General features: G+C 43.2%; 1 protein-coding gene across 1 annotated transcript; it reads right to left on the bottom strand.

The window, feature by feature from the left end:
- Positions 1-32: 32 nt before the first annotated feature.
- On the bottom strand, positions 33-27,748 carry SERPINI2 (serpin family I member 2). The gene is made up of 8 exons (XM_083174753.1): positions 27,454-27,748; positions 23,683-23,913; positions 14,770-14,964; positions 12,549-12,741; positions 11,465-11,562; positions 8,588-8,674; positions 5,977-6,063; positions 33-109 (listed from the first exon to the last, which is right to left on the bottom strand). Exons 1-8 carry the CDS (start codon positions 27,713-27,715, stop codon positions 33-35), a joined length of 1,230 nt encoding a protein of 409 aa, XP_083030879.1. The 5' UTR covers positions 27,716-27,748.
- Positions 27,749-27,978: the final 230 nt, after the last annotated feature.

Genomic DNA, 27,978 nt, shown 5'->3' with positions numbered 1-27,978 from the left:
AACAAATCTAAGAATGTGAATGTTTATTTTATTTATAATGATTCCACATCTCGTCCTCTTGCATCACTCAGATCTGGATTTTTCACCTTTCCCATAAACAAAATCGATCCTAGGAGAGTAAACAATGCATTAGAGAACAATGATATTTGACAGGATGGTCATAAAACTAATGCAATCAATAAACTATCTTGTTTTTCCCTATTACAGATAATCATTGCACAGAAATATGTTGGTACAGATTATTGTAATAGATTGAGGTTCTTTTGCAGACACTGTAAAGAATATATATTTGCTTTTTGCCAGGGGTTCTTTTATCAAGGACGTTGAGTCCTTGAGGTTGTATTATGTTGCATATTAGGGCCGATTCAGACCTTCTCGTTCAGGTCCGAATTCGTCCCTGTCTCCTAAGGTGGCGACCTGCACATGTGCATAGGCGGTATTGCGCATGTGCAGAACCCCGCAGCCAGCAGCGTTCGCATAGTGATTGGCAGCCAGGGGGTGTAGCATAAAAATGGTGGGCACACCCATAGAAATGCTGGGCGGGCCCTAGGAAACACAGGCGTTCCCTGTCCCATTCAGGGCGGGCTGATGATGTCACATGACGTCAGCGCCCACCCCCCATTCAGAGAAAACTGTGCAGCAGAAAAGTAATTCCTGGCCTACTTTTCTGCTGCAAACAGAGGAGAAGTCATACTTGGGCAGTATGGATGGTGTAATGGTTAGCATTACTGTCTCACAGCACTGAGATCATGGCTCTAACTGTGCAGAGTTTGTATATTCTGGTACTCTTTACCTAGCACGGCGCCCATCGCGGGCATCGCGGGTACATTTATGGCTGGCCGCGACGTGACCGACGCGATGCCCATGATTTCCCATTGAAACCCATGTTAAACATGGAAATCGCGTCGGTCGCGTCGCGGCCGGCCATAAATGTGCACGCGATGCCCCCGATTTGCCATAGGAATCTATGTTAAAAGGGCCGATGGATACGATTTTTATGTCAAATGCCTCAATGCCCGCGATTTCCACATAGGAATCAATGTTAAATGGGCCTTAGAGCCCAAATAGGCACAATTAACCCTTAAATGTCCCCCCCAATTTTGTAACGCCACCCCACGATCCACGCCAACCCGAAGCGTGGCGAGCGCAGCGAGCCCGCGAGGGGCGGCGGTACGCGTCCTCCGACCTTTTCACGCCCTACTATCCACGTCGGCGTGGAGTTGAGAATAGAATAGTGTGGCGAGCGCAGCGAGCCACCGAGCCCGAAGCGTGGCGAGCGCAGCGAGCCCCGCGAGGGGACGCGGATACCTTCACAGTTATACGCGTCCCCTCGCGGGCTTCACAGGTGTCCGTGGCGACGCGGACACCTGTGAAGTCCGCGAGGGGACGCGTATAACTGTGAAGGTATCCGCGTCCCCTCGCGGGGCTCGCTGCGCTCGCCACGCTTCGGGCTCGGTGGCTCGCTGCGCTCGCCACACTATTCTTTTCTCAACTCCACGCCGACGTGGATAGTAGGGCATGAAAAGGTCGGAGGACGCGTACCGCCGCCCCTCGCGGGCTCGCTGCGCTCGCCGCGCTTCGGGTTGGCGTGGATCGTGGGGTGGCGTTAAAAAATTTGGGGGGACATTTAAGGGTTAATTGTGCCTATTTGGGCTCTAAGGCCCATTTAACATTGTTTCCTATGGTAAAATCGGGTCCATTGAGCCATTTAACATGAAAATCGTGTCCATCGGGCCTTTTAACATTGATTCCTATGGCAAATCGTGGGCATCGCGTCGTGGCCATCGTGTGCACATTTATGGCCGGCCGCGACGCGACCGACATGATTTCCATGTTTAACATGGTTTTCAATAGGAAATCGTGAGCATCGCGTCGCGTCCGGGCACCTTTAGCCCGCACACGACGCGACCGACGCGATTTTTTACCTCACGATGCCCACGATCAAGATCGTGGGCGCCGTGCTAGGTAAAGAGTACCTATATTCTCCCCGTGCTTGTGTGGGTTTCCTCCAGGTACTGTGGTTTCCTCCCACAATCCAAAAATATACTGTACTGGTAGGCTAATTGGCTCCCAACAAATGAATCCTAGAATGTCTGTGTGCGCGTGTACATGTAGTAGGGAATATAGATTGTAAGCTCCACTGAATGGGACTGAATGTTCAAATATGCTCTGTAAAGCTCTGCTGAACATGTATGCGCTATTTAAGAAACTATTAGTAAATTAATAAAGAAATACCGTGTAAGTGTTCAGATACAGTCACAGTGCAGCAAGGGGATTCGGACGGCGGGGGACCTGGTGCCACGGCACAAAGTTTGGGAACCACTGCACTAGCCTATTCTTTCTGTCTTCAGTTTTTTTTCAACATAAAGTGTGAGACAATAAATCAGCTGCTGTGGTCTACTTTGGCAATGAAAGTAGATAATAAATATTGTCAATTGAGAAATTCATGAGCATGTCACAAGCTATCGGCAATGAATACCTGCCTATAACTACACAGAGTAGTTACAAAAACAATAACAATTCTTAAAAGAAAATAAAACAAAAATGACATTTGTAATTGTTTTGTACTTAATCAGGGCACATTGGATCATTTACGAATAAATAACTTGCATGGTAGACTGCACTAAAATACAAAATCACTGCTTTTTTATCTATGTGATTAATGTGTGCAGGGTTACAAAGGTGAACATTTACAGGGATTAGGAATCCTGCTCACCACCCTCTGGCCATCCTGCCCACCGCTCCAAGCCCTGAAAGGCACCTGCATAGTTATTTGTCTCTATTCCAGGAGCCCTGCAAACTCCTGCCATAGATGACTGGGCATCTCCTGTCTGGCACCACTCAACCTGTGCTGCAGGAAGAGATGTTGTGCCCGACACAGTTGCAATGTGAGATGGTATCCACTGGTGAACACTGATTCTGAATGCTCGTGAGTGTGATCCTTCCCCACCGCCCATTCCTACAGAGTGTACCTGGAGCCTTGTTAATTCTCTGTTGGCTCTGACACACACACACACACACACACACACAAAATATTTGTTTTCCCTTTTTTTAAGGAGGGGGGTCAACAAACTCTAACTTGGCTCCTGGCGATTGGGAAGAACTTACGCCACTGCCATGAGTTCAATTCCAACTATCTTTGCAGCATTCCCATGTCCTCTCCGTGGGGCAGCACGGATGGTGTAATTTATTATTTATTTATTTCCAGATTCTTATATAGCGCAGCAAATTCTGTTGCGCTTTACAATAGTGTAATGGTTAGCATTACTGCCTCACAGCGCTGAGGTCATGGGTTCAATCCCCACCATGGCTCTAATTGTGCGGAGTTTGTATATTCTCCCCGTGCTTGCGTGGGTTTACTCCGGGTACTCCGGTTTCCTTCCACAAATCCAAAAATATACAGATAGGTTAATTGGCTTCCAACAAAAATTAACCCTAGAATGTCTGCGTGTGCATGTACATGTGGTTGGGAATATAGATTGTAAGCTCCAATGGGGCAGGGACTGATGTGAGTGTTCAAGTATTCTCTGTAAAGTGCTGCAGAATATGTGTGCGCTATATAAGAAACTGTTAATAAATAAATGTTTGGGTGTATTTTTGTACTTTTAGCGCTATCCTTTATTGTAGATTACATTCTAAGCAGCAGCAGTGGAATTGAGGGATCCCCCATTGACGCTGTTTAGATTCTAAGCAGTATCAGTCAGAGACATCCTTCATTGTTATTCTAAGCTAGAATACCAATAAAGTATGTCTCTGAAATCCTTATCATACATACTGCTGTGGATCTCATAAACTGCAGCCACCACTGCTCCAAGTGTTCTTTCTTTTTACCATCATTAGCCTACTCCTCTGGTTTTCAGTGTTATCATGCATGTGTGTGTTATCAGCAGCACAGACTACCAACCACTAGCCTCTCTTCTCCTTCCCTCTAACACAGCCAACAATTATGCAAGTCTCCTATGCTCAATGAGCAGTAGCCTGGCAGGCAAGAGAACTTTTTTCATTGCTTCTTGGGTTTTTTTTTTTTTTGCAAAATGCTGTTTTTTAGAAGTAAAGATTTTATCCATAGCAACTCACAAGATTCCAGTTATCATTTATCTAGCACCTTCTAAAAGATAATATCTGGAATTTTATTGGCTGCTTTAGTCAACTTTAGTAACTATACCTCTGGGTGTGTGGTTGTGTTAAAGGTTGCTGGAGGGGAGGGATGCTATGTGCTTCATAAACCCCCACGCACAAGGTTTCCTGATATTTTGGTCTATTACATTGCCATTCACCAGACTGATGCCCAGTTTGCAAGGGCACATGATCTGGGATGCATAATGTTAGAATTATCCTCTTCTACTGTCATCTCCGTCTGTTCAGTTGTGTTACCCAGGTATAGTCCAGAACACTTTGCATTATCTGTTTAGCTGATGTCTGTAATATTAACTGAAAAGGCCTACAACACTCTCATTAAAAGGTCTGTGAAAAAAAAGATATATGGATGGAGTTCAGATAATTTAACAAATATGGGCCCTATGCATCAATATGTATATATGCTAGTGATGGCTGTAGCTTCACTCTATCTACAGGTTGAGTATCCTTTATCCAAATAATTCCGAAAACCATACATTCCAGAAAGTGAAAAAAAATATTTTGCTAAAAGCACTACTGGGGACATCTGTAACAGAACTACTGAGGACATCTGTAGCTGGGTTGTAGCTGGGTCAATGTGCAGTGTGAAAGCACCAAACCTAATTACCCAGGTCGACAAACCCGGCAATTCAACCCATGTTAAAATAAGGGTTAAACCTGGGTTGCCCTGTGTAGAATGGGTGACCGGGCTTAGTGTGAAAGTGCTGGGACCGGGAACAACATCCCGGGTCTGACGCGGCTTAGCCATGTGAAAGCAGTATAAAAGAACTGCTTGTGTACCAGAAAAAACTGTTTTGTCTAGGAAAACTACAGATATATATACAGCCGTTCAATAATGAGTATATGAAATATACAGAAAAGAAAACTGTGTGAATCCCACAAGTGTTTATGGAAAGGGACTACAGATATTACTTCAGCTTGCGTGTTTTGCTTCATGGAAATGCTTAGTATCACGGGACATATCTGAAGGCATGGCACACTTTTTGTTTGGAGATAATGTCATGCACTAGGCTTGATTTGGTTGATCTGTATTTTATTTATTTTAAACCTTGCAACTTAAGGCCTCCATTTAGTAGCAACAAATAGCCACAATATCCTTATCCCATGACGTCTGGGTTGGGGAATCGGGAATATTAGAAAAATGTAAAAATCTTGATTCCCTGATCTCAAATGAAAACGGTTGAGATCTGCAAATCAGGGATTTTTATCATAAAGAATTTCTCGGTTTCCTTGACTGATTGCCCATCATCAATGGCAGTTCCAATTGATGGTTCCAGTCGTGTCGGAGAAACGACACTTAGATGCATGTAGACCTTGAGGTATGTAAATCTCTTTAGTGCCCAGAGTCTTCAATATAAAAAAATAAGAAGGTAAAGACTCCTCTTCTGTCTTTACTCTTTTCTAAATGTCTAAGGATGAGTTTAAATTCAGGCAGAAGTAAAATTATTATGGCAGATTCCTTTTAATCTAAGTAAATGCATATGAATATTTTACTTTAACAACACTGAGGCCAGAGCAGGTTCTCTTATTTTTCATACACAGAACTGTGCCTTAGATGATAATAAAATGTGATATGTGACTTTGAATGACATGAGAGTGCTATGGACTGTCAACCTTTGAGTAAACCATTTTATTTGCCTTTGTCATCAACTAAGCCATTAACAAAATCCCTGTCACAGTAGCACACTACGTAAGTATGTATGTATGTAGTGAATAAACAAGTCTTGGTTTAGTTTATTCAGTAAATGTGCCATACACATCAATTTAGCTCATCTTGAATAGGCAAAATATAGAATATTTACTAAAACAGAGGGAATCTGTTTATAAATAGCAACTTACCTGACAGGTTGTGTCTGATGAAGAACAAGAAAGGTCGATCTGCAATAAATCTGTGATTGGCCAAGTTCATTGTAGCTACCTGCATTCCTGCAACATAATACATAAAACATTTTTTTTTTTGCTTTTAGGCAAATTTTATTACTCTTTTAGTTTTCGTTTTTAATAGCTATGTATAAACAAATTTTAATAAGACAAGCCTAAAAGAGTTAAGAATTCAAATATTTTCAGGGCCATAAAGGAAATAGTTACAGTGAAGCAGCATAAAGGGAAGAAATATATATGTTGAGCATCTTTGTTTGAGAGTATGTAATTGGTAATTACAGTATGTTCTTAATTATCTTATTAGTTAATATGGGTAGATTACTCTCTATAATCGTTTGGTGTAGCAGCCACTCTTGCGGGAGAAAATGTCAGTTAAGTAGACATTAGTAGGGATGGCCATCAGTGGGTTACGATGGATGAATAACCTCGATGATATAAAACCATCTCTAAGGGAACTCTTACCACCACCAATGGTCACCACTGCTTTGGTGATCAAGAGTTGCTGCTCAATTAGAGCCTGGGGTGGGGCTTTGCAAGTATTATAAATATATATAGGCGGGATGCGGTCAATGTGCCGGCGGTCGGAATCCCAGCGGTCAAAATACAGATGCCGGAATTCCGATCTCCGCAATGCCGGCACTTTGTCCCTCTATGGGTGTCCATGACACCCATAGAGGGAGAATAAAATAGTGTGCCGAGCGTAGCGAGGCACCGGGCCCGCTGCGTGGCGAGTGCAGCGAGCCTGCAAGGCGGGGCAATCCATGGCCCCCCCCTTGTCGGCATTGCGGCAATCGGAATTCCGGCATCGGTATTTCGACCGCAGGGATTCCAACCGCCGGCATATCATACCGGACCTATATAGGCTTATGAGATATGTGGCTACAGGCACCAATTGCTGGGGTGGCACAGCAGGCTGCCCATCCACCCTTCGCAACAGAGCTATACAGTATATGAAAAAATATAAATAGTATACAAATTATTGCTATCAGAAGATATTGCATACAAATGTAATTTTAATCACAGATAAAATACATATAAAATGTCTAATATATAAAATATATAATAACAGACCCCTTTCAATGAGAATATACACGTTTTCCATATAATTAATAGACTGTAATATATGCAGCAACAGCAATGAAGTGATGAAGAGGAGGGGGGGGGGGTTTAATCATGGGCAGGACATGATAATTACTGTATAGAGAGCCCTCTGTCACTGCTGCTGAGTGGCTCTGCAGCTATGTTTAACTATCTTAAGGAGGCTAAGGGCAGTTGTGAATGTGGGGAAGGTTGGTAAATAATACTGTAACTAGGGGTCGTCTGATCCTTAAATTTGACTCTGAATGTCAGACTGTTGCTTATGGGTATTTCTCTATTTTGGGGTCAGTGGCATCTTCACACTAGCTAGAATGAGGATTGTCCTTTCAATAGTCTCATTAATTGCAGGAACATTTCCTGCCCATCATGTAATTAAATCTAGGGGCTTCCAATTAACCACCCATAAGTTTAAGTGTAGGGCACAACAGTTTCCAGGGACACCTTGTGGCTGACTGCTTTTATTACTTTGTATCTATGCCTATGTCGCGTGTAACGGGCACCCAAGCTGCATGGGCCAGACTGTTTGGCTTCCAAATTTAGCTCCCAGTTTTGCAGACTGCTATTCTTACAGTGTATTAGTTTTTGGTCATCTCCCCTCCTCCTCAACACCTATTTCCCAGGGCTTAGTGGACAGGTGTGTACTGTGGTAAAAAGTTTTAAAAAAGGTAAATTCAGTAGGGCAGCATATTCCCAGCTCCTTAAATATTGGGCAACAATCTTGTTTCAATTGGTAAATCATGGTCACGCCTCTAAGATGGAATCCTGTAAGCTGCGGTATTATATGGTGGGGCGGGCTCCTGACAAGTAGGGTGGCCAATCCCAGGCCAGGATTTGACAGTTTCCAATCCCTCGATTAGACTGTGCATTCACAGTAATAATGCCGGGCAGCATCTGAGCACCTGCTCAGATGCTGCTTGGTTGCTCGGTTCTGTGCAGCAGCGTGATGTGGTCAGAAGTCATGCTATGCAGCCCGCTGGTGCACCGCTGCACCTCTGCTCTCTTTGCTGCTCTCGGGTGCACCTCTCCCGCTCCTGGCCGTATCGCCCACCCATGTGAGCAAATGTGCGTGGCAGACTTTTTTTCTATTAGGGAAGCCCTGGGATTTGCATCACTAGTGACAAGGTACTAAAAGCTAGTACGTATGCCTTAATTGTTTTACATTATGCCCTGTAATAAAAGCTTGCTCCAGAATGCTAGATTGAAAATGCGGATGGAAGGATAACCAACCATCAAATATTATAGGTATAAAGAGTATACAATATAATGTACACAAACACAGACATTTATGCAAATGAGCAGGCTGATACAGAAGAAAATTAGCTAGCAGTATGTGAAATACTAACTAACAGGGTTTTTCTAAACTTGTTATGTCTTTGAAAAGTAAACCATGAAATGTGCCTTTCTGTATTTTATCTGTACAGAAATATCTTCTTATCTAATAAAAATAAACATGAAAAAATAATTCACTTACCAGTTGAGGCGGTGGCTTCACTCCCTGCTTCATGTACTTCAATCGAAACTTTCTGAACAACCTTTGAAATGTATATGTTTGATGTATCTATAAATAATCCCAAATAATTAACATTGTCTTCTGTCTACTTATAAAATAACAGTTCTTTAATTAAACACTGTGATGTATGAATGATGAGCTTCCCACATCCCTTCAGTGTTATCAATCAGCCTATAAAAATCCAGATAGAGTGGGTGGCCAGTAGGGTACCAGACACATCATCAATATACCCACTGAATAGAAACAATATATAAGATACAACCTACAGTATATTAATATATATATATTTTTATCAAAATGAAATTGCCTCTGCCATGTACATGCTGTAGAACCTCCATCCAGTTTTGCTTTATTTCCTGCTCTAAGTGGGCCCAAAACATTGTTTTCTCCAGTCAGTGTTCCATCACCAGTCCAAAACTTTCGGTAGTGGTCTTGTGGTGTTATAGGGCAGTATAGGCAACAACCTATGCTAATGTATATCTGCCTCTACTACTTCATTGCATTAACTGGCAATGCTGATCAGTAGGTCATCATGAGGAAACATTAATAACCCAAAAAGTATTTCAAACATAGGGTCCAGTTTAGCAATACGGCTCAATACCAATAATGTTGTAAAACAACTTCTAGTGGTAACAGAAAATCTTTTAGTAATATTTTATAGATAAAAATGTGTTGGGGTAGCTGAGAAAAGCTTAGCTTCCTGGTATAGGCACTGATTTCGTTTGTGCTCCCGGACCCGAGCACCCACAGAAAATGATGAGCACTCACGGTCAGTCCCGGCCCTTCCCCCATGACATTCCCAGTGATGCATTGCTGGTCTGACATGCATCGCGTGATGATGTGACGTGGTGCCACAGACCCGGCAGGTTTATTAAGCTCGGTGAAGTGATAAAGTGTCTGGTTTTTATCACCGACCAATCAGCTGCTAACTGTGAAGTTACAGGCTTGGTTTGAAAAATTAAAGGTAGGAGCTGATTAGCTAGTGATAAAAACAAGGCAGTTTATCACTTCAACGAGCTTCATAAATCTACCCCTCAGAGAACTGCCCGTGCAGACATCACAGGTAGGGAGGGACCACCGGAGCCACACCAGCCAGCTCCAGCAGCCCAGGGACCGCTGGCAGATACAGGTAGGTGGCAGCCCTCTTTCCCCTAACAACCAGGGACCCTGACTGCACCCTTCTCCGGCACCCACCAGCAAATACATAAAAGCGGCACCTCTGTTCCCTAGGAATGCTGTCTGTCAGTGGTAAAGAGTGGTAAACCGTAAAGAGAGACTTATGCTAAGTAATCCCCAAGCAATTGTCGGGCCAATCACACGATATTGACTGATCAGCCCAAATGACTGCATACAGTAGGTGTGTATACAGGAGCATTAGCTGCTAAACAGCTTCTAAGCACAGTAACATTGGATGGCATTTCTGATGCACTGCATGCCTCCCATTTCTTCTCAATGCCACGCACACCATGGCAGGACACCTCCCCAACTACTAGGCTGAATAGAAAGGAAAAACAGAGACCTCAAACCAGTTCTGTCCCACCAAAATTGGGACAGGTGGCAGCAATGAGCAGAAAAATATATTGAGGTAGTAGCATATATACTGCTATATTATAGTGCCATGCAAATAAGCAGGGTTTTTTTTTTGCACACCCAATGTGTTTTGCTGAAGAATAGGGTGTGCTCCAAAAATAGGCACTGTCAAGATCTGGTGTCTAATAAACACTTTCTTACCTTCTAAGTGTTTCTATAGGCTTGCTCTGAAGTGCTATAGAAGATCATGGTGCAGTAAACAAACTTCCAAAGCCCTGGTGCCCAGCTGGCATCTCTCGCAGACATCTGGCAGCGCTGACCATATCACACTGGCACATACCACTATGCCGCATCCCGCTATCTCCGGCAGTGCTAATTTGCACTCCACTACCTCTGACAGTATTCTGCAGTCTCCATCTCCAAATCACAGGCCACAGTCATGCGTCCTGCATGCAGAGTTTCCCTTCAATTCCAAAACATGGGCACTGCCATTTTGCCTGCAGTCGCATAAGGTTCAGTAGCCAACTGGGGGGCTTTTTGCTGTCATCACTTCTATCCACCCAATCAACAACACCTTATCCCTTATTACCATTGGTTCACCATCGAGTCACCTCTGCTTCGAGCCTTCACTGCTCACTACCTGCTGCTCATACCCAAGTTCCACCTGCTCCTACTAATCACCATTCAGAGTACTCCATCAATATAAGTCACCATCGGTGCACAAAACATCGATAAACGGGACTCACTTGAGCTTCCATACCTGCTATATTCGTCATCATATCAGACATACTATCAATATTCAGTATCAGAGACTCCTAGAACTGCATATTAAATTCCTATGCTCATAGTTTTTCTCTTGTACCAGCTGAATGTAGTACGTCCATTGGTTCCAGCCAACTCCTACCTGCATCCAGTTTGAGTCCGGTCCAGTGTTCGCGATCCATTGCCATAGACTCTTACCATTGCACCCAAGCACTACTCATCTTCCCCTAGCCATGCCTCTACCTCATTGTCTGAGGTCCTCCCATTCATGGGGTTTACAAGTTTGCTCCTGCGGTTGACTCTCTGACAACACACGTTCAACCCTCAGGCGTGACAGGCACCATGTCACCTTTATAGGTGGTAAATGGTCCCATCTGTGTACGTCTAATGGCGGTACCTCTTTCTCATTTAACATAACCGGGTAAATTCTGTCAGCATTACTGGAAGTTTGCTGATGTTGGATTCATTGTGCGGATCTGTGATTATGTACTGTAGTAGATATAGGATAAACTAACTAAATTGATTATTATAAATTACAGATAGCACCTGTTATTCCTGAAAGGTTGCAGTTTTGATTGAAGACATCTGTTACATTCAGCTGTAGTAGGGAGCGCTTTAAGTCAACTTTATGTTCTATTTTAAACCTGCATTGAATAGAAAATGTACTATATTTTCACACAATATCATCATGTAGCCTGTCATTTTCCAGTCTTTCCCCTGTAGTGGCACGCTCATTGTAGTCCTAATGAAAGAGTTTTAGCACCAGCTGGGGATCAAACTGAAAACAAAACACAAACTAAAAGTCACATACAATAAAAGTGTAAGTGTAAGAGGTAGACTCCCAGGAGTGAGTCTGGCACAGTATAAAGCTGTGAACTGCTTGGGAGTCAAACCAATCAGCTATAGAGAGAACTACTGTACAGTATATTGCAGGTTATTATTACCACCTACAAGTTACAAGTAGAAGGGCTGATTCAGAATTGCATATACAGTACAGTCAAATCCATCTCTGCAATCACTCACCTATTCATAGCTCATACTTCTGTCTAGATCCACAACATACTTTCAAGGACATAACTACCCAGTGCATTTTGCGAAGGATAGAAATTGTCCACACTTCCAAGTTAAAGTCGTTAAAATATATAAAATATACACATGGCAAACTGGGTCCTGGCTTGGTTTAAAAGGGTCTACTTGGGTTGTGTTACCTGGGAATCTGACCCTGGTCACTCCCAGTGTATAATCTCGGAGATAACCGGGTAGCAAACCCTGGTTATCTGACCCAGCTAACACTAGAAGGATCAGAGAGTTGGATCACCGGCACTTGGAGATGATGTCATCTCCAAGCGTAGGCAGATCAGCAAGACTGCATATGGGTGCAGTTTGAAAGGGGTCTAACTGGCATGATCCAGAGTCCAGCCTGCAGTATGAGCGTGGTTTTCAACCGCTGTAATACGACTTGAAACCACATTCAATAACCCAGACTGGATGCGGGATTTTGGAGTGCTGTACTAGAAGTAGTAATATATCTTTTTTGGAAAATATTTTTGCACAGTTGCTGCGACTTGCATTTTTGATTTTATATGTGCTTATCATTTCAAATAATCAGCGACATTAAAATGAAACCCACCTTGGTAAACTAATTTCAACCAATTCCTCTGTCATATTGCTCTCCCAGCTTTTTAGTATGGGTGCTGTAAGGGTTTTTTCAAGGTCTTCTATTTCCATGTTTTCTACAGGAAGAGCTAACACTAAACTGAGTTTGTCCCCTTTATAGGGGAGTTCCAAAACTTTATATTTCAGATTATTCTTTCCAAAATATCCTGAAACGAAAATAAGGAAATAAGTGAGACATCAAAAATGAGAATTGAGACATTGCCCCAATCACCCACAGTGGAGAACAAACATATTCCTTATGGGTCTATTCACCATCACTTAGGGCAGTATTCTATTATGCCTGAAAATTCTACACTTGTGATAAAAGGGTGGATGGGATATATTTTCATAGCTATCCTATTGTTACTCAAATGCGAAATACACAGGGTCGGTGAAAAGTCACAAACCTATGTATTTTTGATGTGCCAATCACTGAAAAAAGCCAGCTTTTCATTGAATTGTCTTCACCCACTTAAAGCAGGTGAAACCAATAAGCCCTGACACCTAGGATTATAGGATGGCCCCCACTACTGTAATTAGCAGCAGTGATTTACTCCTTCTAATTGGCTACAAGCCATAATTTATACAAAAGCATTCCCCACATGTATATGATGCAGCAAATAGTCAGAACTTGTCAGATTGAGCTGCACGTACAGATGACAGGAGGGGTCAAAAACATCCCACCGGAGCGCACATCAGTCATCATTTGGAGCATACACACCGGGCAATATTTTGAACACTGCTCAGAAGGCCCAAAATGTGCGTTATTGTTCAAAATATCGTCCAGTGTGTACGCACATTTAGACTAGCCTTATGTACAAACATAATGTACACCCAGAAGCGAGTCCAAGAGTCCAACATATACCCGGATCATGTCCTTTAACCCCCTCCACCCTGTCTGTGGAAAAAAAAAAGAAAAGGTAAAATCTATCAAGCCGCTGCTCCACCATCGTCTAGTGCTCGTCAATAGAGACTTTGGCAACTCGCATTTCATACCACATTTCAAATACTTTTACATAAATTAAGTGTCAGGGCCATTCGTTCCTGTAATGTAGGAGATATCTCTTGGTTACAATCTGCCGTGATCATTTCCACAGTCCACATACTTTAGAATTGTTTTCGGCAATGTCAACAGTCACTGGATTGACCACTTATGGCTGACGGTGACTAGGTGGACACCTAAGAATGGTCGACAGCTGCAGGGACAACAGTGACACCCCAAGCGGACAGAGAGAGAGAGAGATGGGAAACTGGTCTGTGTGGCTGCAGCATCTCACTAAGGAAAGGCAGCGGGTCACTAGCGGGAGGGGGGGGCAGGGGTCTCACAGCTGCAGCATCTCCCAGATGGGGAAGGTGTTTGGGGTCAGCACTGTACAATGTATATTAATGCACTACCCAAAACATGTCTCTACAAAAAGACCAGCTTTGCATAAGTGATAATTCAGTAAAGAAGGTATGACTCGCAGTTAAAAACATAATTATCTCTAGTAATTCTGTAATAATGTCATGATGAATAGGCTTCTTAAAGAGGTATAGACATCGGTTAGCACCTGCCATCTGAAAATGGTGTATTTTGCATTGTTCAGGTACCATCCTATAGGTCTGCTAAGCCTTAAGGGTCCCATACACTTATACAAGGTATCCCACAATGCCTTGCATGCAAAACCTCTGCTACTGCCCGACGGTGAGCCGGTGACTGGACCGCGGATCAGAATCAGAGGCTAGGCACATACAATTTGGGCACTTTTCACCCAATTTCTCGACCCGATCCATTGGAATCGGGAGAGAAGGGCTCAGATTGTTTAAGTGTATGGGCAACTTTACACTTCATTGCAAAATGACATGCATTCATAGCATATAACTATAGTAAACATACATTTAGCATTTTTCAAAATATGTCTTTCTTATCCTTTCATACCTTCATGACTCTACTTACCCAACCAGAGACTAGGATGTGACCTTGTAGTTGTTACAGTATATATCACTGATACACAATTGAAAGTGGTATACTTACTGCACAAAGCTGAACAGATTGGTCTCTACAGGAAGCATGGCTTTTGGGTATTTCAGCGTCAGATTGGTTTATACAGAAAGTAATGCTTTAGGGTATTTCTGCATCATTACTTTCCCATCTGTTGAGCTACCTAGATGCACTTACTATATTGAACATGTTTTTTTTCCTACAGGTGAATTACCAAGCTTTGTTGCTAAATGAAGATGCATCATGGGTATCTTGGTAGTAATGCCCCGTTTTACTGTGAAGTCTTGTGAGTAAGTCGCCTCTGAGCTAAACTTGTGTTTCCATTCTCCTTTGAAATAAATAGCATTGACCAAAACAAGTCGCGTGAGCGGTCCAAAGTCTCCGCTTGTAAAAATGTTTCTGATTTTGCCTGTACAAGAAAGGTAAAAAATAGTTCTATTTAGAGGAGAAATGTGGTCTTGCTGTAATCCTTTTTCTAAAAGACGCTCCGTTATTGAAGTTTTCTGTGAACAGTGTATGACAAGCATTTATAAGCTTGTGGCTTTTTATGGGGAAAAGGAATTACATGGTTTGGATGTATATGTCTTGTATTTCTTTTTGCTGACATTTCTGTCAATAGGTTTTACAAGCAACCAGTTAGGAAATTGAATCAATTTATAGCGATAAACAATAATACCCAGAATCCCAGGCACCTGAAAAAGCCCCACAGAACATAAAGTGGCTCATATTTAACCTATTCATTTTAATATTAAGATTTTTACTTAGTTAAATCATTTGTTTACTTGACTCTATCTAATTTAACAATACATGTATATTGTTTAATGTTTATAGTTTTCAGTTCATTGAATGATGGACGTTGTATTACAATTGCTCAGATTTGTCACAGCATTACCCTGGTACAGACCTGCTTATCTGGTATAACACCTAAATTATACAGCTATATTATTTTACTGGACTCTGGCCCTTGTATACAGATGTATAATATTTAGAAAATAGCGCCCTGGACTTAGCTCATGATGGAAGATGACATTGCTACATTCTGTGGACACTGTGGCTTAAGTCTGTGCCAGGGGTTCCCAAACTTGGTACTCACGGTACACTAGGCGATATCGTCTACGCCTTTCCTTTGTACTCCTGGGCGAATGATATAGTGCATACACACTGAACGATATCGTTAATGACATTGTTCAGGCGACCCAGGCAGCAGTGAGCGCTGAGCATATGCACGGGGCAGGGACCCGCTCATTAAATATACACTGTGCTGGGTCCCCGCTCATTAGATATGCATGGAGCGGGACCAGCTCAGCACTCACTGCTGCCTCAGTCATCATTCAGTTCAGCCAGCGGCGCCCACCACAAACCCCACTGGCGCCGCTCCCCCAAGCCACTGCAGAGTCTTCCACATATGTAGCTACGCCACAGGGGGCATCACAGCAAGGCCAACCTGCATGCCGGGTCCCTCCCCACGATGCTTTTGCAAAATTTTTGTATCACATCACTACTATGGGAGCACTGTGCTATATAGAAAAGCGTCACATGTTAAGGGTACCCCCTATGTGTACAGCCTAGATGTGAAGGTAGTTGCGTATCGCTATGTTTTGAGTCACGCAGCCGCCTTGACATGCCTTTCCAACGGTCCAGACATGCCTGTGTTGTCCAGATTGTGCAACCGCAATGCCATGTTGATGCTTCTGCAATGTGTAGTCGCCAAACCGTCAGCAAACCCACCAGCCCTTAGATTGCATTCGCATTTTTCTAAATGCAGCCGCAGTTTCTGGGAGTTTTTGGTACGTGAATAAATACCATACCTCCATCATGACCCATTTCACCAGGTACAAAACGCTCTGTTCCTGGACTTCCCTGCCAGTCTCAGCTAGAGAGGTGGGGTACCTGGTGATAAGGGTCATGTTGGAGGAAATGCCATACACTGGGGTGTATTAAATGCTGTGGGCGAGCGGCGACAGCGAGCAGGGCTTCCTGCTCGCTGTCACCACTCACCCTGTCAATATTCAGCGCAGCCCCCTCATACGCCAATTTCCCCTTGCTCCGTTTTTTGAGCAAGGGGGAACTGGCGTATGCGGCTCCAGAACCAGCGAGACTTGCGGCTAAATACAGCGAGTTTTCTGCATTAGCCGCGGGTCTCGCTGTTTTGGGGAATTCTCGCCGTCCTGTGAGGTTGAATAGGGTGAGTGGCTGGTGAAGGGGGTTAAACAGCAAGGATCGCTGGTTTTCCGCAATCCTCGCTGTTTAACCCCCTCGCCGGACGCATTGAATACCTGACTATTAATTAAAAAAGACCCATTGAAACATTACTCGTCATTATTTTTTTTAAACATACAGTTTACGACATTACTATTACTGTATGTACTGAATTTATACTGAATATCGGTACTGAATATTTTATATTATGGCTAAATTATCAAAGAAGAGAAATCTACTGGATAATGATGTCAAGAGATGGACTGGCGGGACCAATAACCTGAATATAGATGGAAACTAAAAAGCTTTATAAAATGTTCTTCCTCTTAATAATATCACTTTTTTCCTGTCCTGGTGTAACTAGGGAGATGGCTGAAACTATGAATAATGCTATATATTAGAACATAACAGACCTTTCTTTATCACGGTTCACATAATGCACACACTGTTTGACAGATAAAGCATTTGAGAGATACCTGAGTCTATTTTCCAAATAGTAACGTATACTCTTGCAGTATTAGTTACTGTTTGACAAGTCACAGTTGTGAGAAGGGACCATGTGGGCTCTATTTATCTTACTGACCAGTGATACACCGAGAGAGTCACTTAGTTACCAGGATATTTTCCTATATCTTAATGTGAGAGAAAAACAAATGAACAGATGTGACCAGTGATATTACTGCACACGAGGTCTGACTGTAGCCTTGATACTTTTATGCACAATGTGTTTTGCTTAAAGGAGAACTTCACAGATTGTTGTGAATTTAAATGCCAATTTCTAACCAATCAATAACCAAATCACTGTCATTGGGCGGTATTCAATGAGGCTGATTCGCCAGGTTTTTATGGCGATTTTGTGCTGTAAGGCGAATTTTTGACAAAAACGGTGAATCACCCTATTCAATGACCAGATGGCGAATACATTTCAAGGTTTTTTTCGCCATGATTCACCAAGTAGCAATCGCTATCTTTTTATGGTGAAGTGGAATGTGAACTTTTAAAATAGTGGGCGGTATTCAATGAGGCTGATTCGTCAGGTTTTTATGGCGATTTTGTGGTGTAAGGCGAATTTTTGACAAAAACGGTGAATCACCCTATTCAATGACCAGATGGCGAATACATTTCAAGGTTTTTTTCGCCATGATTCACCAAGTAGCAATCGCTATCTTTTTATGGTGAAGTGGAATGTGAACTTTTAAAATAGTGGGCGGTATTCAATGAGGCTGATTCGTCAGGTTTTTATGGCGATTTTGTGCTGTAAGGCGAATTTCTGACTAAAACGGTGAATCACCCTATTCAATGACCAGATGGCGAATACATTTCAAGGTTTTTTTCGCCATGATTCACCGAGTAGCAATCGCTATCTTTTTATGGTGAAGTGGAAGGTGAACTTTTAAATTAAAGTGTTTTGTTTTTTACAATTGGTGTCAAAAAATCTGGAATTTTATTCTGAGGAGGGGCATGCTATTTTTATTCATGTGCTGTAAGCACATGAATATATATTTAATTTTAAATATATATATTTTTTTTTTACACAGACCAGCCAGCAGGGGGCCGGAGCCGAGCCGCTCATTAGATATTCATATATTCACTTCACCCGATCATTACATATTCATGATCGGGTGTAGTGAATATACCCGGTCCCCTGCTGGCACCCCCGGGGGGGCAGCCTGTGCTGCCTGGCACCCAGGGAGCCCCCCCCCACAAACGTTCTGGGGCAGGCAGGGAGACTTCCATCTCCCTGCCTGCCACCGTCCTCAGGCTCCCTGCGGCGTCCGCCGCAGGAGCTCAAATTCGCCGGTCAGGGGCAGCGAGCCCCTGACTCGTTGAATACCGGAGCCGGCGAGGCTCCGGAACGCAGCGAGCATTGGCGAATGTGCAGCGAATCCTAAACAGGATTCGCTGCACGTCGCCGGTATTCACATTGAATACCGCCCAAAGTGTTTTGTTTTTTACATTTGGTGTAAAAAAATCAGGAATTTTATTCTGAGGAGGGGCATGCTATTTTTATTCATGTGCTGTAAGCACATGAATATATATTTAATTAAAAAAAATATATATATATATTTTTTTTACACTGACCAGCCAGCAGGGGGCGCCGGAGCTGAGCCGCTCATTAGATATTCATATATTCACTGCACCCGATCGTTATATATGCATGATCGGGTGTAGTGAATATACCCGGTCCCCTGCTGGCACCCCCGGGGGGCAGCGTGTGCTGCCTGGCACCCGGGGAGCCCACCTCCCCCCCACATACGCTCTGGGGCAGGCAGAGAGACTTCCATCTCCCTGCCTGCCACCGTCCTCAGGCTCCCTGCGGCGTTCGCCGCAGGAGCTCATATTCGCCGGTCAGGGGCAGCGAGCCCCTGACTCGTTGAATACCGGAGCCGGCGAGGCTCCGGAACGCGGCGACCAGTGGCGAATGTGCAGCGAATCCTAAACAGGATTCGCTGCACGTCGCCGGTATTCACATTGAATACCGCCCATTGTGTAGCCCTATGATTGAATTAGTACTTACAGTAGCAATTTAATACACCTGCTTGTATAGGGCAAAATGTAGTGAACAAGTGAATCTATTAAGACATCAGGAAATTCCTGTTATCTTTAGATAAGAACTCTGGCCCCCAGCACTGGAGGACTTGGTGCATTCATAATGTTTTAATAGCATTATACGGAAGCTCTTTTATGGGTCACTTGTAATGATTTGTAGGTCTCACTTGCAGGTAACAGTAGGGAGACCTCTGTATTCTCTATGCGTACGGGGAACACCTTTATGTTGCTATGGTGATACGTTTGAATGCTGTAACTTAATCGTAAGACAGCGCAGGAAAAATAAATATAACAATATTATATTTGTAGATTCGGCTAGTTTCAGGGAATTATTCTATACAACTAAAGGAAGAAGAAAGAGTGGATAAAGTGTTATTAAAATTGCGGTACTCATACAACAAATCACTAATATTTACAATCACTTTGTGCATCTGAGCTAGAGCTAAAAGGGGTGATATTTCTATTTAACATGAAGTTTATTTATGACCATATTAAGGAGGAGATACATCAAGCCTTCTAAAGAGGACATGTGGAAAAGATGGCAATAGCAACCATTTAGCTTCTGTCTGTTATCAAGTAGATGCTATGAAATCATAGTTTTAAGGTAATTGGTTGCTATGAGCAACTTCTGCCCCTGTTCTCTTTAAAAGATTTGAAACATCTCCCCCATAAGATCACTAAGAGAGTGCTCTGATTCCCCAAACTGCAGTACCTGGGTACCTGGGTGTAGTTGGGCAGGTATGCTCATGGTGTGGTCTGAGTGGGGTTCAGTATAGTCAGATTGTGAGGGGAGCTTGTTTTGGTTCAGTTTTCCTTTTTAAAATGTTGGGCAGTATTTTTGAAGATTACTACTAAATAGTGGTGTCACGGGGGTGGGTGACACACAGTACACCAAAAAGACCCTGTGCGTATGGGCAAAAAGGGTATGTAGCCTTTTGTGGAGGCTTTTATGGGCAACATCACCTCTTTTCATTTTGAGAAGCTTTACTAAATGTACCCCCTAGTGTGACACATGCACTGCAGTCCCCTCCTCAGAGACCAGGACTCAGGCGTTACACACTAATGGCACAGTGTAGTTCCAAGTTCCTGTTCAATGAGGAGAAGCTGATATTTTGGTGTCACGCTCTCTGATGGTAACACCCAGTGTGGTCCGTACCCCCCCCCCCCCTAGTGATGCTTCTGCTACTCAATGTGGCAGACAATTATCAAAATTACCATATAAAATAGGAGCACTCAATACTTGATTAATAGCCCACTCTCATTTAAACCATAAGTTTTTCTTGGTACTTATGTAGTATCTGGGCTGCCGATTTTTTGATTGTATGCCTTAAGTTAAGGCATACAATCAGATGCGATGCGATGCGATATCGCATCGCATCGCATCCGATATCGGATGCGATATCGGATGCGATGACCCGATTTTTCCATAGGAATCAATGTTAAAATGATTCCTATGGAAAAATGGGTCCTTTTCATACCCCTACTATCCAAGTGGGCATGGAGTTGGATATAAACCTGTGGCGAGCGTAGCGAGCCACCGAGCCCGAAGCGTGGCGAGCGAAGCGAGCCCCGCGAGGGGACGGTATTCGTCCCCTCGCGGGGCTCGCTTCGCTCGCCACGCTTCGGGCTCGGTGGCTCGCTACGCTCGCCACAGGTTTATATCCAACTCCATGCCCACTTGGATAGTAGGGGTATGAAAAGGACCCATTTTTCCCATTGAATTCCATGTTAAAATGGACTCAGTCCATTTTAACATTGATTCCTATGGAAAAATCGGGTCATCGCATCGCATCGCATCGCATCGAATCGCATGGTCGCATGCGATGCGATGCGATCTCCCGATCCGACCCGATTTAGAAATCGGCAGCCCAGATACTACATAAGTACCTTTTTCTTATCCCCATCAACTACAGTATTCCATTCACATCACATTCACTTTAATTTGCCATTTACTTTCATCCTACAGTTGATGTTGTCTTAGGCTGGGTACACACTAGAACCATCTGAAGTTGTGGTAAGGTTCAAGGTGATTTCTCTTAACCTTGCATCATGCCAGATTGCCATTACAAGATATAATCAATGGTTCCGTCCTTCATTACACTGCACCGGGTACACACATACAATCCCAGTTGGCTGTGCAGCATGGCCAGCAGGAAATAGTTGCATGTGACCTGCAGGAGCGAGCAATCATGGCTACTCAGATGATTAGTAATATTTGTCGTTCCAAAACACAACAAATTGTGCAGATATCGTTTAAGGGGGCAATTAAGACACACTCACTTCAGGCCAAATTCGCTCCCCTGTCCGATGGTTGGGGTTTGCGCATGCACAAATATGCGCATGTGCAAACCCCAGGTGCAAATGGCTTTGGCGAGTTTGATACTTGCCAAACCATTCGCTCAATGGTGGGTGGGAAGGGGGTGGGCATGTATTAGAAGCAGTGGAATGCCCAGTGTTTTATGAGTGTGCCCATAAAAACGCTGGGTATACCCCTGCAGACACAGACATGTCCATGCCTGCTTGGGGCGGGCAACTGACCACATCACATGACATCTGCACCGCCTCCTTTTCACCCATCTCCTCCAGAATAAAAGTAAGTATAGACTTAGTGTTATTCACGAATGTAGGGAAAAAATAATTCGATGGTGAGCAACCATTGAATGAATTCTCCATGCGGCAGCATACGAATGGGGACATGTAAGCGTATACATCCACTTGCATGCTAGGGAGCACATTCGGGCACTGGGGGGGTGCACTTTTGGCAGGGTGGTGGGTGGCGAATCACCCCCTAAGTGTGTACCCCACCTAAGTTTCCTGCTATTACCAATGCTTGCCCAAGGTATCATAAGACGGAGAAAAGGTTTCTAATCCTGTGACACAAGTTTATATTATACTGCACATGAGATTTGTTTCTATAGATTAACATGGTTCGTGTTTCTAACATACAATATGGTATGATGCATTAATGCATATATAAAACATACACAACTGCTATATGTTATATTGCAATAAGTTTGATCAAGAGAGAGGGTCATTAATAATCTCAAGCAGAAAACAAACCTGGGAAATAGGGAAGAAAATACGGTACTTGTGTATTATCACGGCGCCCCGATTTGAGCCTTTCCCTGGGCGTGAGTATACAATTTTAATATCGCGATGCAACGCGATCATGCCTGATTTGGGCTTATTCCCATATTAAATGCCCCCCAGACCCGATTTTGAATTGTATACCCACCCTGATGGGTAATGACTATGTTAAATGCCCCCCCCCCCCCCCCCCATTGTTAACGCAACCCACTATCAACGCCAACCCAAAGCGTGGTGAGTGCAGTTAGCCCGTGAGGAGCGGCAGTACGCGTCCTCCGACCTTTTCATACCCCCACTATCCACGTCGGCGTGGAGTTGACTTTTATATAGTGTGGCGAGCGCACACTGAGCCCGAAGCATGGCGAGCGCACGCGGAATATATGTGGTCATCCGCGTCCCCCCGCGGGGCTTGCTGCGCTCGCCGCGCTTCGGGCTCGGTGGCTCGCTGCGCTCGACACACTATATAAAATCAACTCGACGCCGACGTGGATAGTGGGGGTATAAGCGCCAACCCGAAGCATGGCGAGCAGCGGCTGTACGCATCTTCCGAATTTTTCATACCCCCACTATCCACGTCGGCGTGGAGTTGTCTCTATATAGTGTGGCGAGCGCAGCGAGCCACCGTGCCTGAAGCATGGCGAGCGGATGCGTATTACTTACATGTATTCCTTGCTTATTAGTTACATGTATTCCGCGTACGCTCGACACTCTTTGGGCTCGGTGGCTCGCTGCATTCGCCACACTATCTAAAATCAAATCCACACCAACGTGGATGCTGCGCTCGCCACGCTTCAGGCTGGCATTGATAGTGGGGGTGTCGTGGGGGTGCTTTTAACATTGTAAGCACCCATTACGGTGCTTATACAATTAATAATCTTATAGGGGGGCCATTTAACATTGAAAGCACCCATTAGGGTGGTTATACAATTTAAAATCGTATACAATCGCATTGTATGCCATATACAATGGTGTACAATTTTAAATTGTATAACATCGGGTGCCATTGCGTCGCATCGCATACCATTGTAAGGCATATGGTATACGATGTGATGGGCGCCGTTCTAGGAAACAAGTACCATATATTCTAGTTAAAAGATGATTCTTTTGCTAGTAACTCAAGCCATATATCTTCTAAAGCCAACTTTTTATTAATATGCTAAAATCTACTTTCCTCCTGTAAGCCCAGTGTGCTTTGCAATCCTAACCTATTTCATAGAGTGCAATATTTCCAACAAGAACAAAAAAAAAGTGCTAAACATTTTTTTTTATCTCCACAAAATGTATAGATTACCATTTGTTTGCGTTTCTACCCATGCACTTATTATTTCGGCAGAAGCTTTCAAATCTTGGAAATTCACATGCTTTATTTCACTCTTGAAAAAATCTCTGTTGCTATGGAGATACTGTTCCTTCACGTGGAAGCCTTCTTGAAGGTAGAGGGCATTTGCGAGATTAAATGTAAATTCTTTATTTTCTTCTGAAATGACTGCAAGCAGCTTTTGGAGTCCGCCAAACGCTTCTCCTACAGAACACAATTTGGGTATTAGTGGATTTTAATGATCATAATATAAATTTAAAAAATGTCTATAAGGCTGTTCTAGACTAAAATGTGTTTTTAAGAATGTCTTTTCTCCCTCTTACCAGACTTTACCAAATGGTGCTCAAGTTATACTGCACCACGTCAGAACAGCCACTGTTAGTTCAATGGTTAGGTTATTGGCTTAGTAAGAAGTATGGTGGGACAACATAATGTTTTATTGGATCAGAAATATAATTGTTCTGTTGCCAGAGTAGCTGTACAGCATATCACAAGGTATTTTATTCCACCTAAGACGTGAAGAACTTGATTTACTAATCCATGGGAAAACTCATCCAAGCCTGTGTTCTGTCCATCAGGAGAACTCGCTGTAGACACATAATTGTATAACTTGCAATACATATTGATTTGAACTTCTGAAGGCTATGTGCTTGATCTATGGTACATCAGTGTAAGGCGAGCAGGATGTCTTTGGATTTGTTTCAACTTAATGTGTTTGCGCTGAACTCAAAGGAAGCAAGAAGACATTAAGTTAATGACCTCAATTTTACCAGACATGTGGAGCATAGATATAGATAGATAAAGAGAGAGAGAGAGAGAGAGAGAGAGAGAGAAGGATAGATACTGGCCCTTATTCAGATCTGACTGCAGTACAAATTTGGTTGGAAAATGGGCAAATCCATGTGCACTGCAGGTGGGGCAGATGTAAAATGTGCAGAGAGAGTTAAATTTGGGTGGGGTGTGTTGAAACTGAAATCTAAATTGCAGTGTAAAAATAATGGGTACTTGTTTCCTAGAACGGAGCCCAGATTTCCTACGTACGCTAACGTAGGCAAATCGCATTGTATCGCATGGGCCATTATAGCGGCATGCGATGCAATGCGATTTTTTTTAATGTAATTTTTTCAATACTCTCTGTACCCCACTGTATCGCATCTCATTGCATCGCATCTCCCGCAAAAACGCATGCGATCGCATGCGATTTTATAGGGTGTGCAATGCCATTATATTAGGTATACAATAATATTATTGTATAGGTCCTAAAAGAGGATTTACGCACCCCCCACTATCCACGCCACCCGGAAGCATGGCGAGCAGCGGCGGAACGCGTCCTCCGACATTTTCATTCCCCCACTATCCACGTCGGTGTGGAGTTGATTTTATATAGTGTGGCGAGCGCAGCGAGCCACCGAGTCCGAAGCGTGGAGAGCGCAGCTTCGGAATATGGAAAAGTCGGAGGACGCATTCCGCCGTCCCCTTTTTTTGGACCTATACAATCATATTATTGTATACCTAATGTAATGGCATCGCATACCCTATAAAATCGCATGCGATCACATGCGATTTTGCGGGAGGTGCAATGCGATGCCCTGGGGCACACAGAGCAGTGAATAAATTACATGAAAAAATCGCATCGCATCGCACATCGCATGGCACTAAAATGGCCCATGCGATGCGCTGCGATTTCACTATGCAGAATAGCCCACTAAGCAAATAGCTTAGAGGGCGCCGTTCTAGGAAACAAGTACCAAATAATGCAGACCATATTTACCCTGCACAGAAACAAAATAACACACCCAAATCTAACTCTCTCTGCACATGTTACATCTGCCCCACCTGCAGTGCACATGGTTTTGCCCATTTTCCAAACAAATTTGTACTGCGATCAGATCTGAATAAAGGCCACTGTCTCTTTCTCTAAATACACACACACACACACACACACACACACACAATGATGTATAGTTCAGCAATTTTTTATTGCATGTAGCATGTTACTGTGAAGCATGGAAGCCATATGGAGATGTGTGACTGCTGACCCTTGAAATTGCTGCTATATCAGCTGGAGGCCAGGGACTGGGCTGTCCTTGGTACACGCTAACATGTTGGCCATCATTACAATTGCAGTCACTTAGGTATAATTAATATGTTTCAAATCTGGAGTGTGAGTACATGGGGTGAGCAAGGGTTCATTTTATTACATGCTTGAAATAATTGCACTCATTCTGATGAGTAACCAGCCTAGCAGTATATTTATATACTTTTAGTTACTTACATATCCCAAACATATTTTACAGACAATATTCTCTGTCACATGCACTCACACACACACACACACTCGGGTTATTTATTTAATCAGAAGACAAATCACCTACCAGTATGTTTTTTGACTATGGGAGGACACCGGAGTACAGGTGTATATACACTGTGTGATTTTTTTTGACCAACATCATTAACACTATTTTGTGCTTATACTCTGGTGCACATGCATTATATTATAAATGATACAAGCTCCTGCGGGTCATTGACGCCGTCCTCCATTGTCTGTGACCTAGGATATTGCTAGCGAGAGCCATTGTGCAGAATAGCAATATGAGCAAGGTAACCCACAGCGTTATATTGACAGTTACCCACAGAGACATTGGACTTAACTAAGGGGCCAAGTCAGACCTGTTCGTATGGGTCCGAAGTTGGCCCCTTTATCGATGGTGGAGGGTCTTCACATGTGCGTATATGAGCATGTGCAGACCCCCTGTGCAAATGCCTTCAGAAAGTATTACGCGCGGTGTTCGTACGGGCATGGGAGGGAGGGGACGGGCAGGGGGTGGCATCAGGAAACACCCAATGTTTTATGGGCATCCTTATGAAAACACTGGGCTTTCTCCTGGGAACGCAGGCGGGTAGATGGTTGCATGGGGTGGGTGGCTGACATCACATGATCTCAGCGCCCGCCCCATCTTCTGCGATCAGCTGCGTAAATAAAAGTCACTTTCGATGGACTTTTATTTCCAAAGGGGAGAAAAATCACTAGATAGTCATTAACCATCTAATGATTTCACTCCTGTCAACCTCATGCGAGGGAATGTGTTCTGGTACTCATCCCCTTGCATGCTAGCAAGGGGATGTGAGCGGTGCTGGTGGCGGGGGAGACAGCTCATATATGCCACAGCCTCATATAATATGTAGATAGCATATAATTATTGTGTGACTTTAATTTCTAGAGTCCTATCGACAACACGTCTTTTGCTGAGTACAGAAGCCCCTTTGCATCTCATCTCTGGCTTGTGCATATCTTTGTGGTTCCTGTGATAGAGCTAATCAAATATGTTCAACTTCTGATGTAAAACTATTTCCTGCTGCAATATGTTACCAAAGAAAAAAATGATTTGTTGACAGATAGTTAGCCAGCCTGCCTCCATACAACAGACAATGTGCTATGAATTGATAGTCCTGTCAGTCCCAAAAAGACCATTACTCCATCCAATTTTTGGATGTATTCACCTATGATTGATATCCTGTCCAAAGATGATTGCAAAACAAATAGGTTACAGTTACGGACCAGACTTTTTCATCTCTCCTGAGCTCTGTGCTCTAAAACAGCCCACTGATACATTAACATTATTGGCCTTAGAGGAGGAAGACCCCCCTTTGCTGACAATATAAGGAATCATTGATTAGCCTTCTTGTATCTACAAAAAAAAATGTAGAAACTATGAGTTGGGGAATAATAAAATGTAGACTCACTTTCTTGATTTCCCTGCAGTTTTAGAACATCCTTTATTTGATGTGCTGTTGTTCCTTCTGCTCCCAGTTTTATCATTCCGAGAATCAAGGTAACACCAAGAGGGGAAAAAATAATGTTTTCTTCTGTATCAAATGAACGTATTGCCCGATGCAGATCCACAGCAAATTCAGTAATGGCATCTCCCAAGAGCCTTGGAGCTGTGCTAGTTATACTAACTCCAGCCAGACACAAAACAAAGAGCAATATGAAGGGTCTTCTCATTGTAATACAATAGCCAAGTACTCTTCTGGGTCCTGAAATGGAAAATACATAATACAAAAACAAAGGACATTACACGATTGCCATGTTCTCGTCCTGTCTCTAAACGATTTGTTGAATTGAAATTCAGATACTTTTGATCCAGAAGTCAAAATGCACTGTTCTATTCCATTACTATTTTGACAATTTACGGTATTTAAATTAATACTTTTTTTTAAACTTTACAAAAATGTATTCCTATTTATATATTAATAGGAAATGATGCA

This window comes from Crinia signifera, chromosome 3, assembly GCF_055691185.1.
Source record: "Crinia signifera chromosome 3, ASM5569118v1, whole genome shotgun sequence".
NCBI classification, from domain to species: domain Eukaryota; kingdom Metazoa; phylum Chordata; class Amphibia; order Anura; family Myobatrachidae; genus Crinia; species Crinia signifera.
The sequence above is the reverse complement of the archived record's forward strand: the minus strand, read 5'-3'. Positions and strand labels throughout refer to the sequence as shown.

What these genes read in the sequence shown, in the direction of transcription:
- SERPINI2 (XM_083174753.1), bottom strand. Translation starts at nt 27,715, where the DNA reads ATGAGAAGACCCTTCATATTGCTCTTTGTTTTGTGTCTGGCTGGAGTT. An exon ending in GTTGAAATTAGTTTACCAAG is followed by an intron (nt 11,563 to 12,548) that starts GTGGGTTTCATT and finishes TATTCAATGCAG; the next exon opens with GTTTAAAATAGAACATAAAG. An exon ending in CAACCTTTCAGGAATAACAG is followed by an intron (nt 8,675 to 11,464) that starts GTGCTATCTGTA and finishes GATTATTTATAG; the next exon opens with ATACATCAAACATATACATT.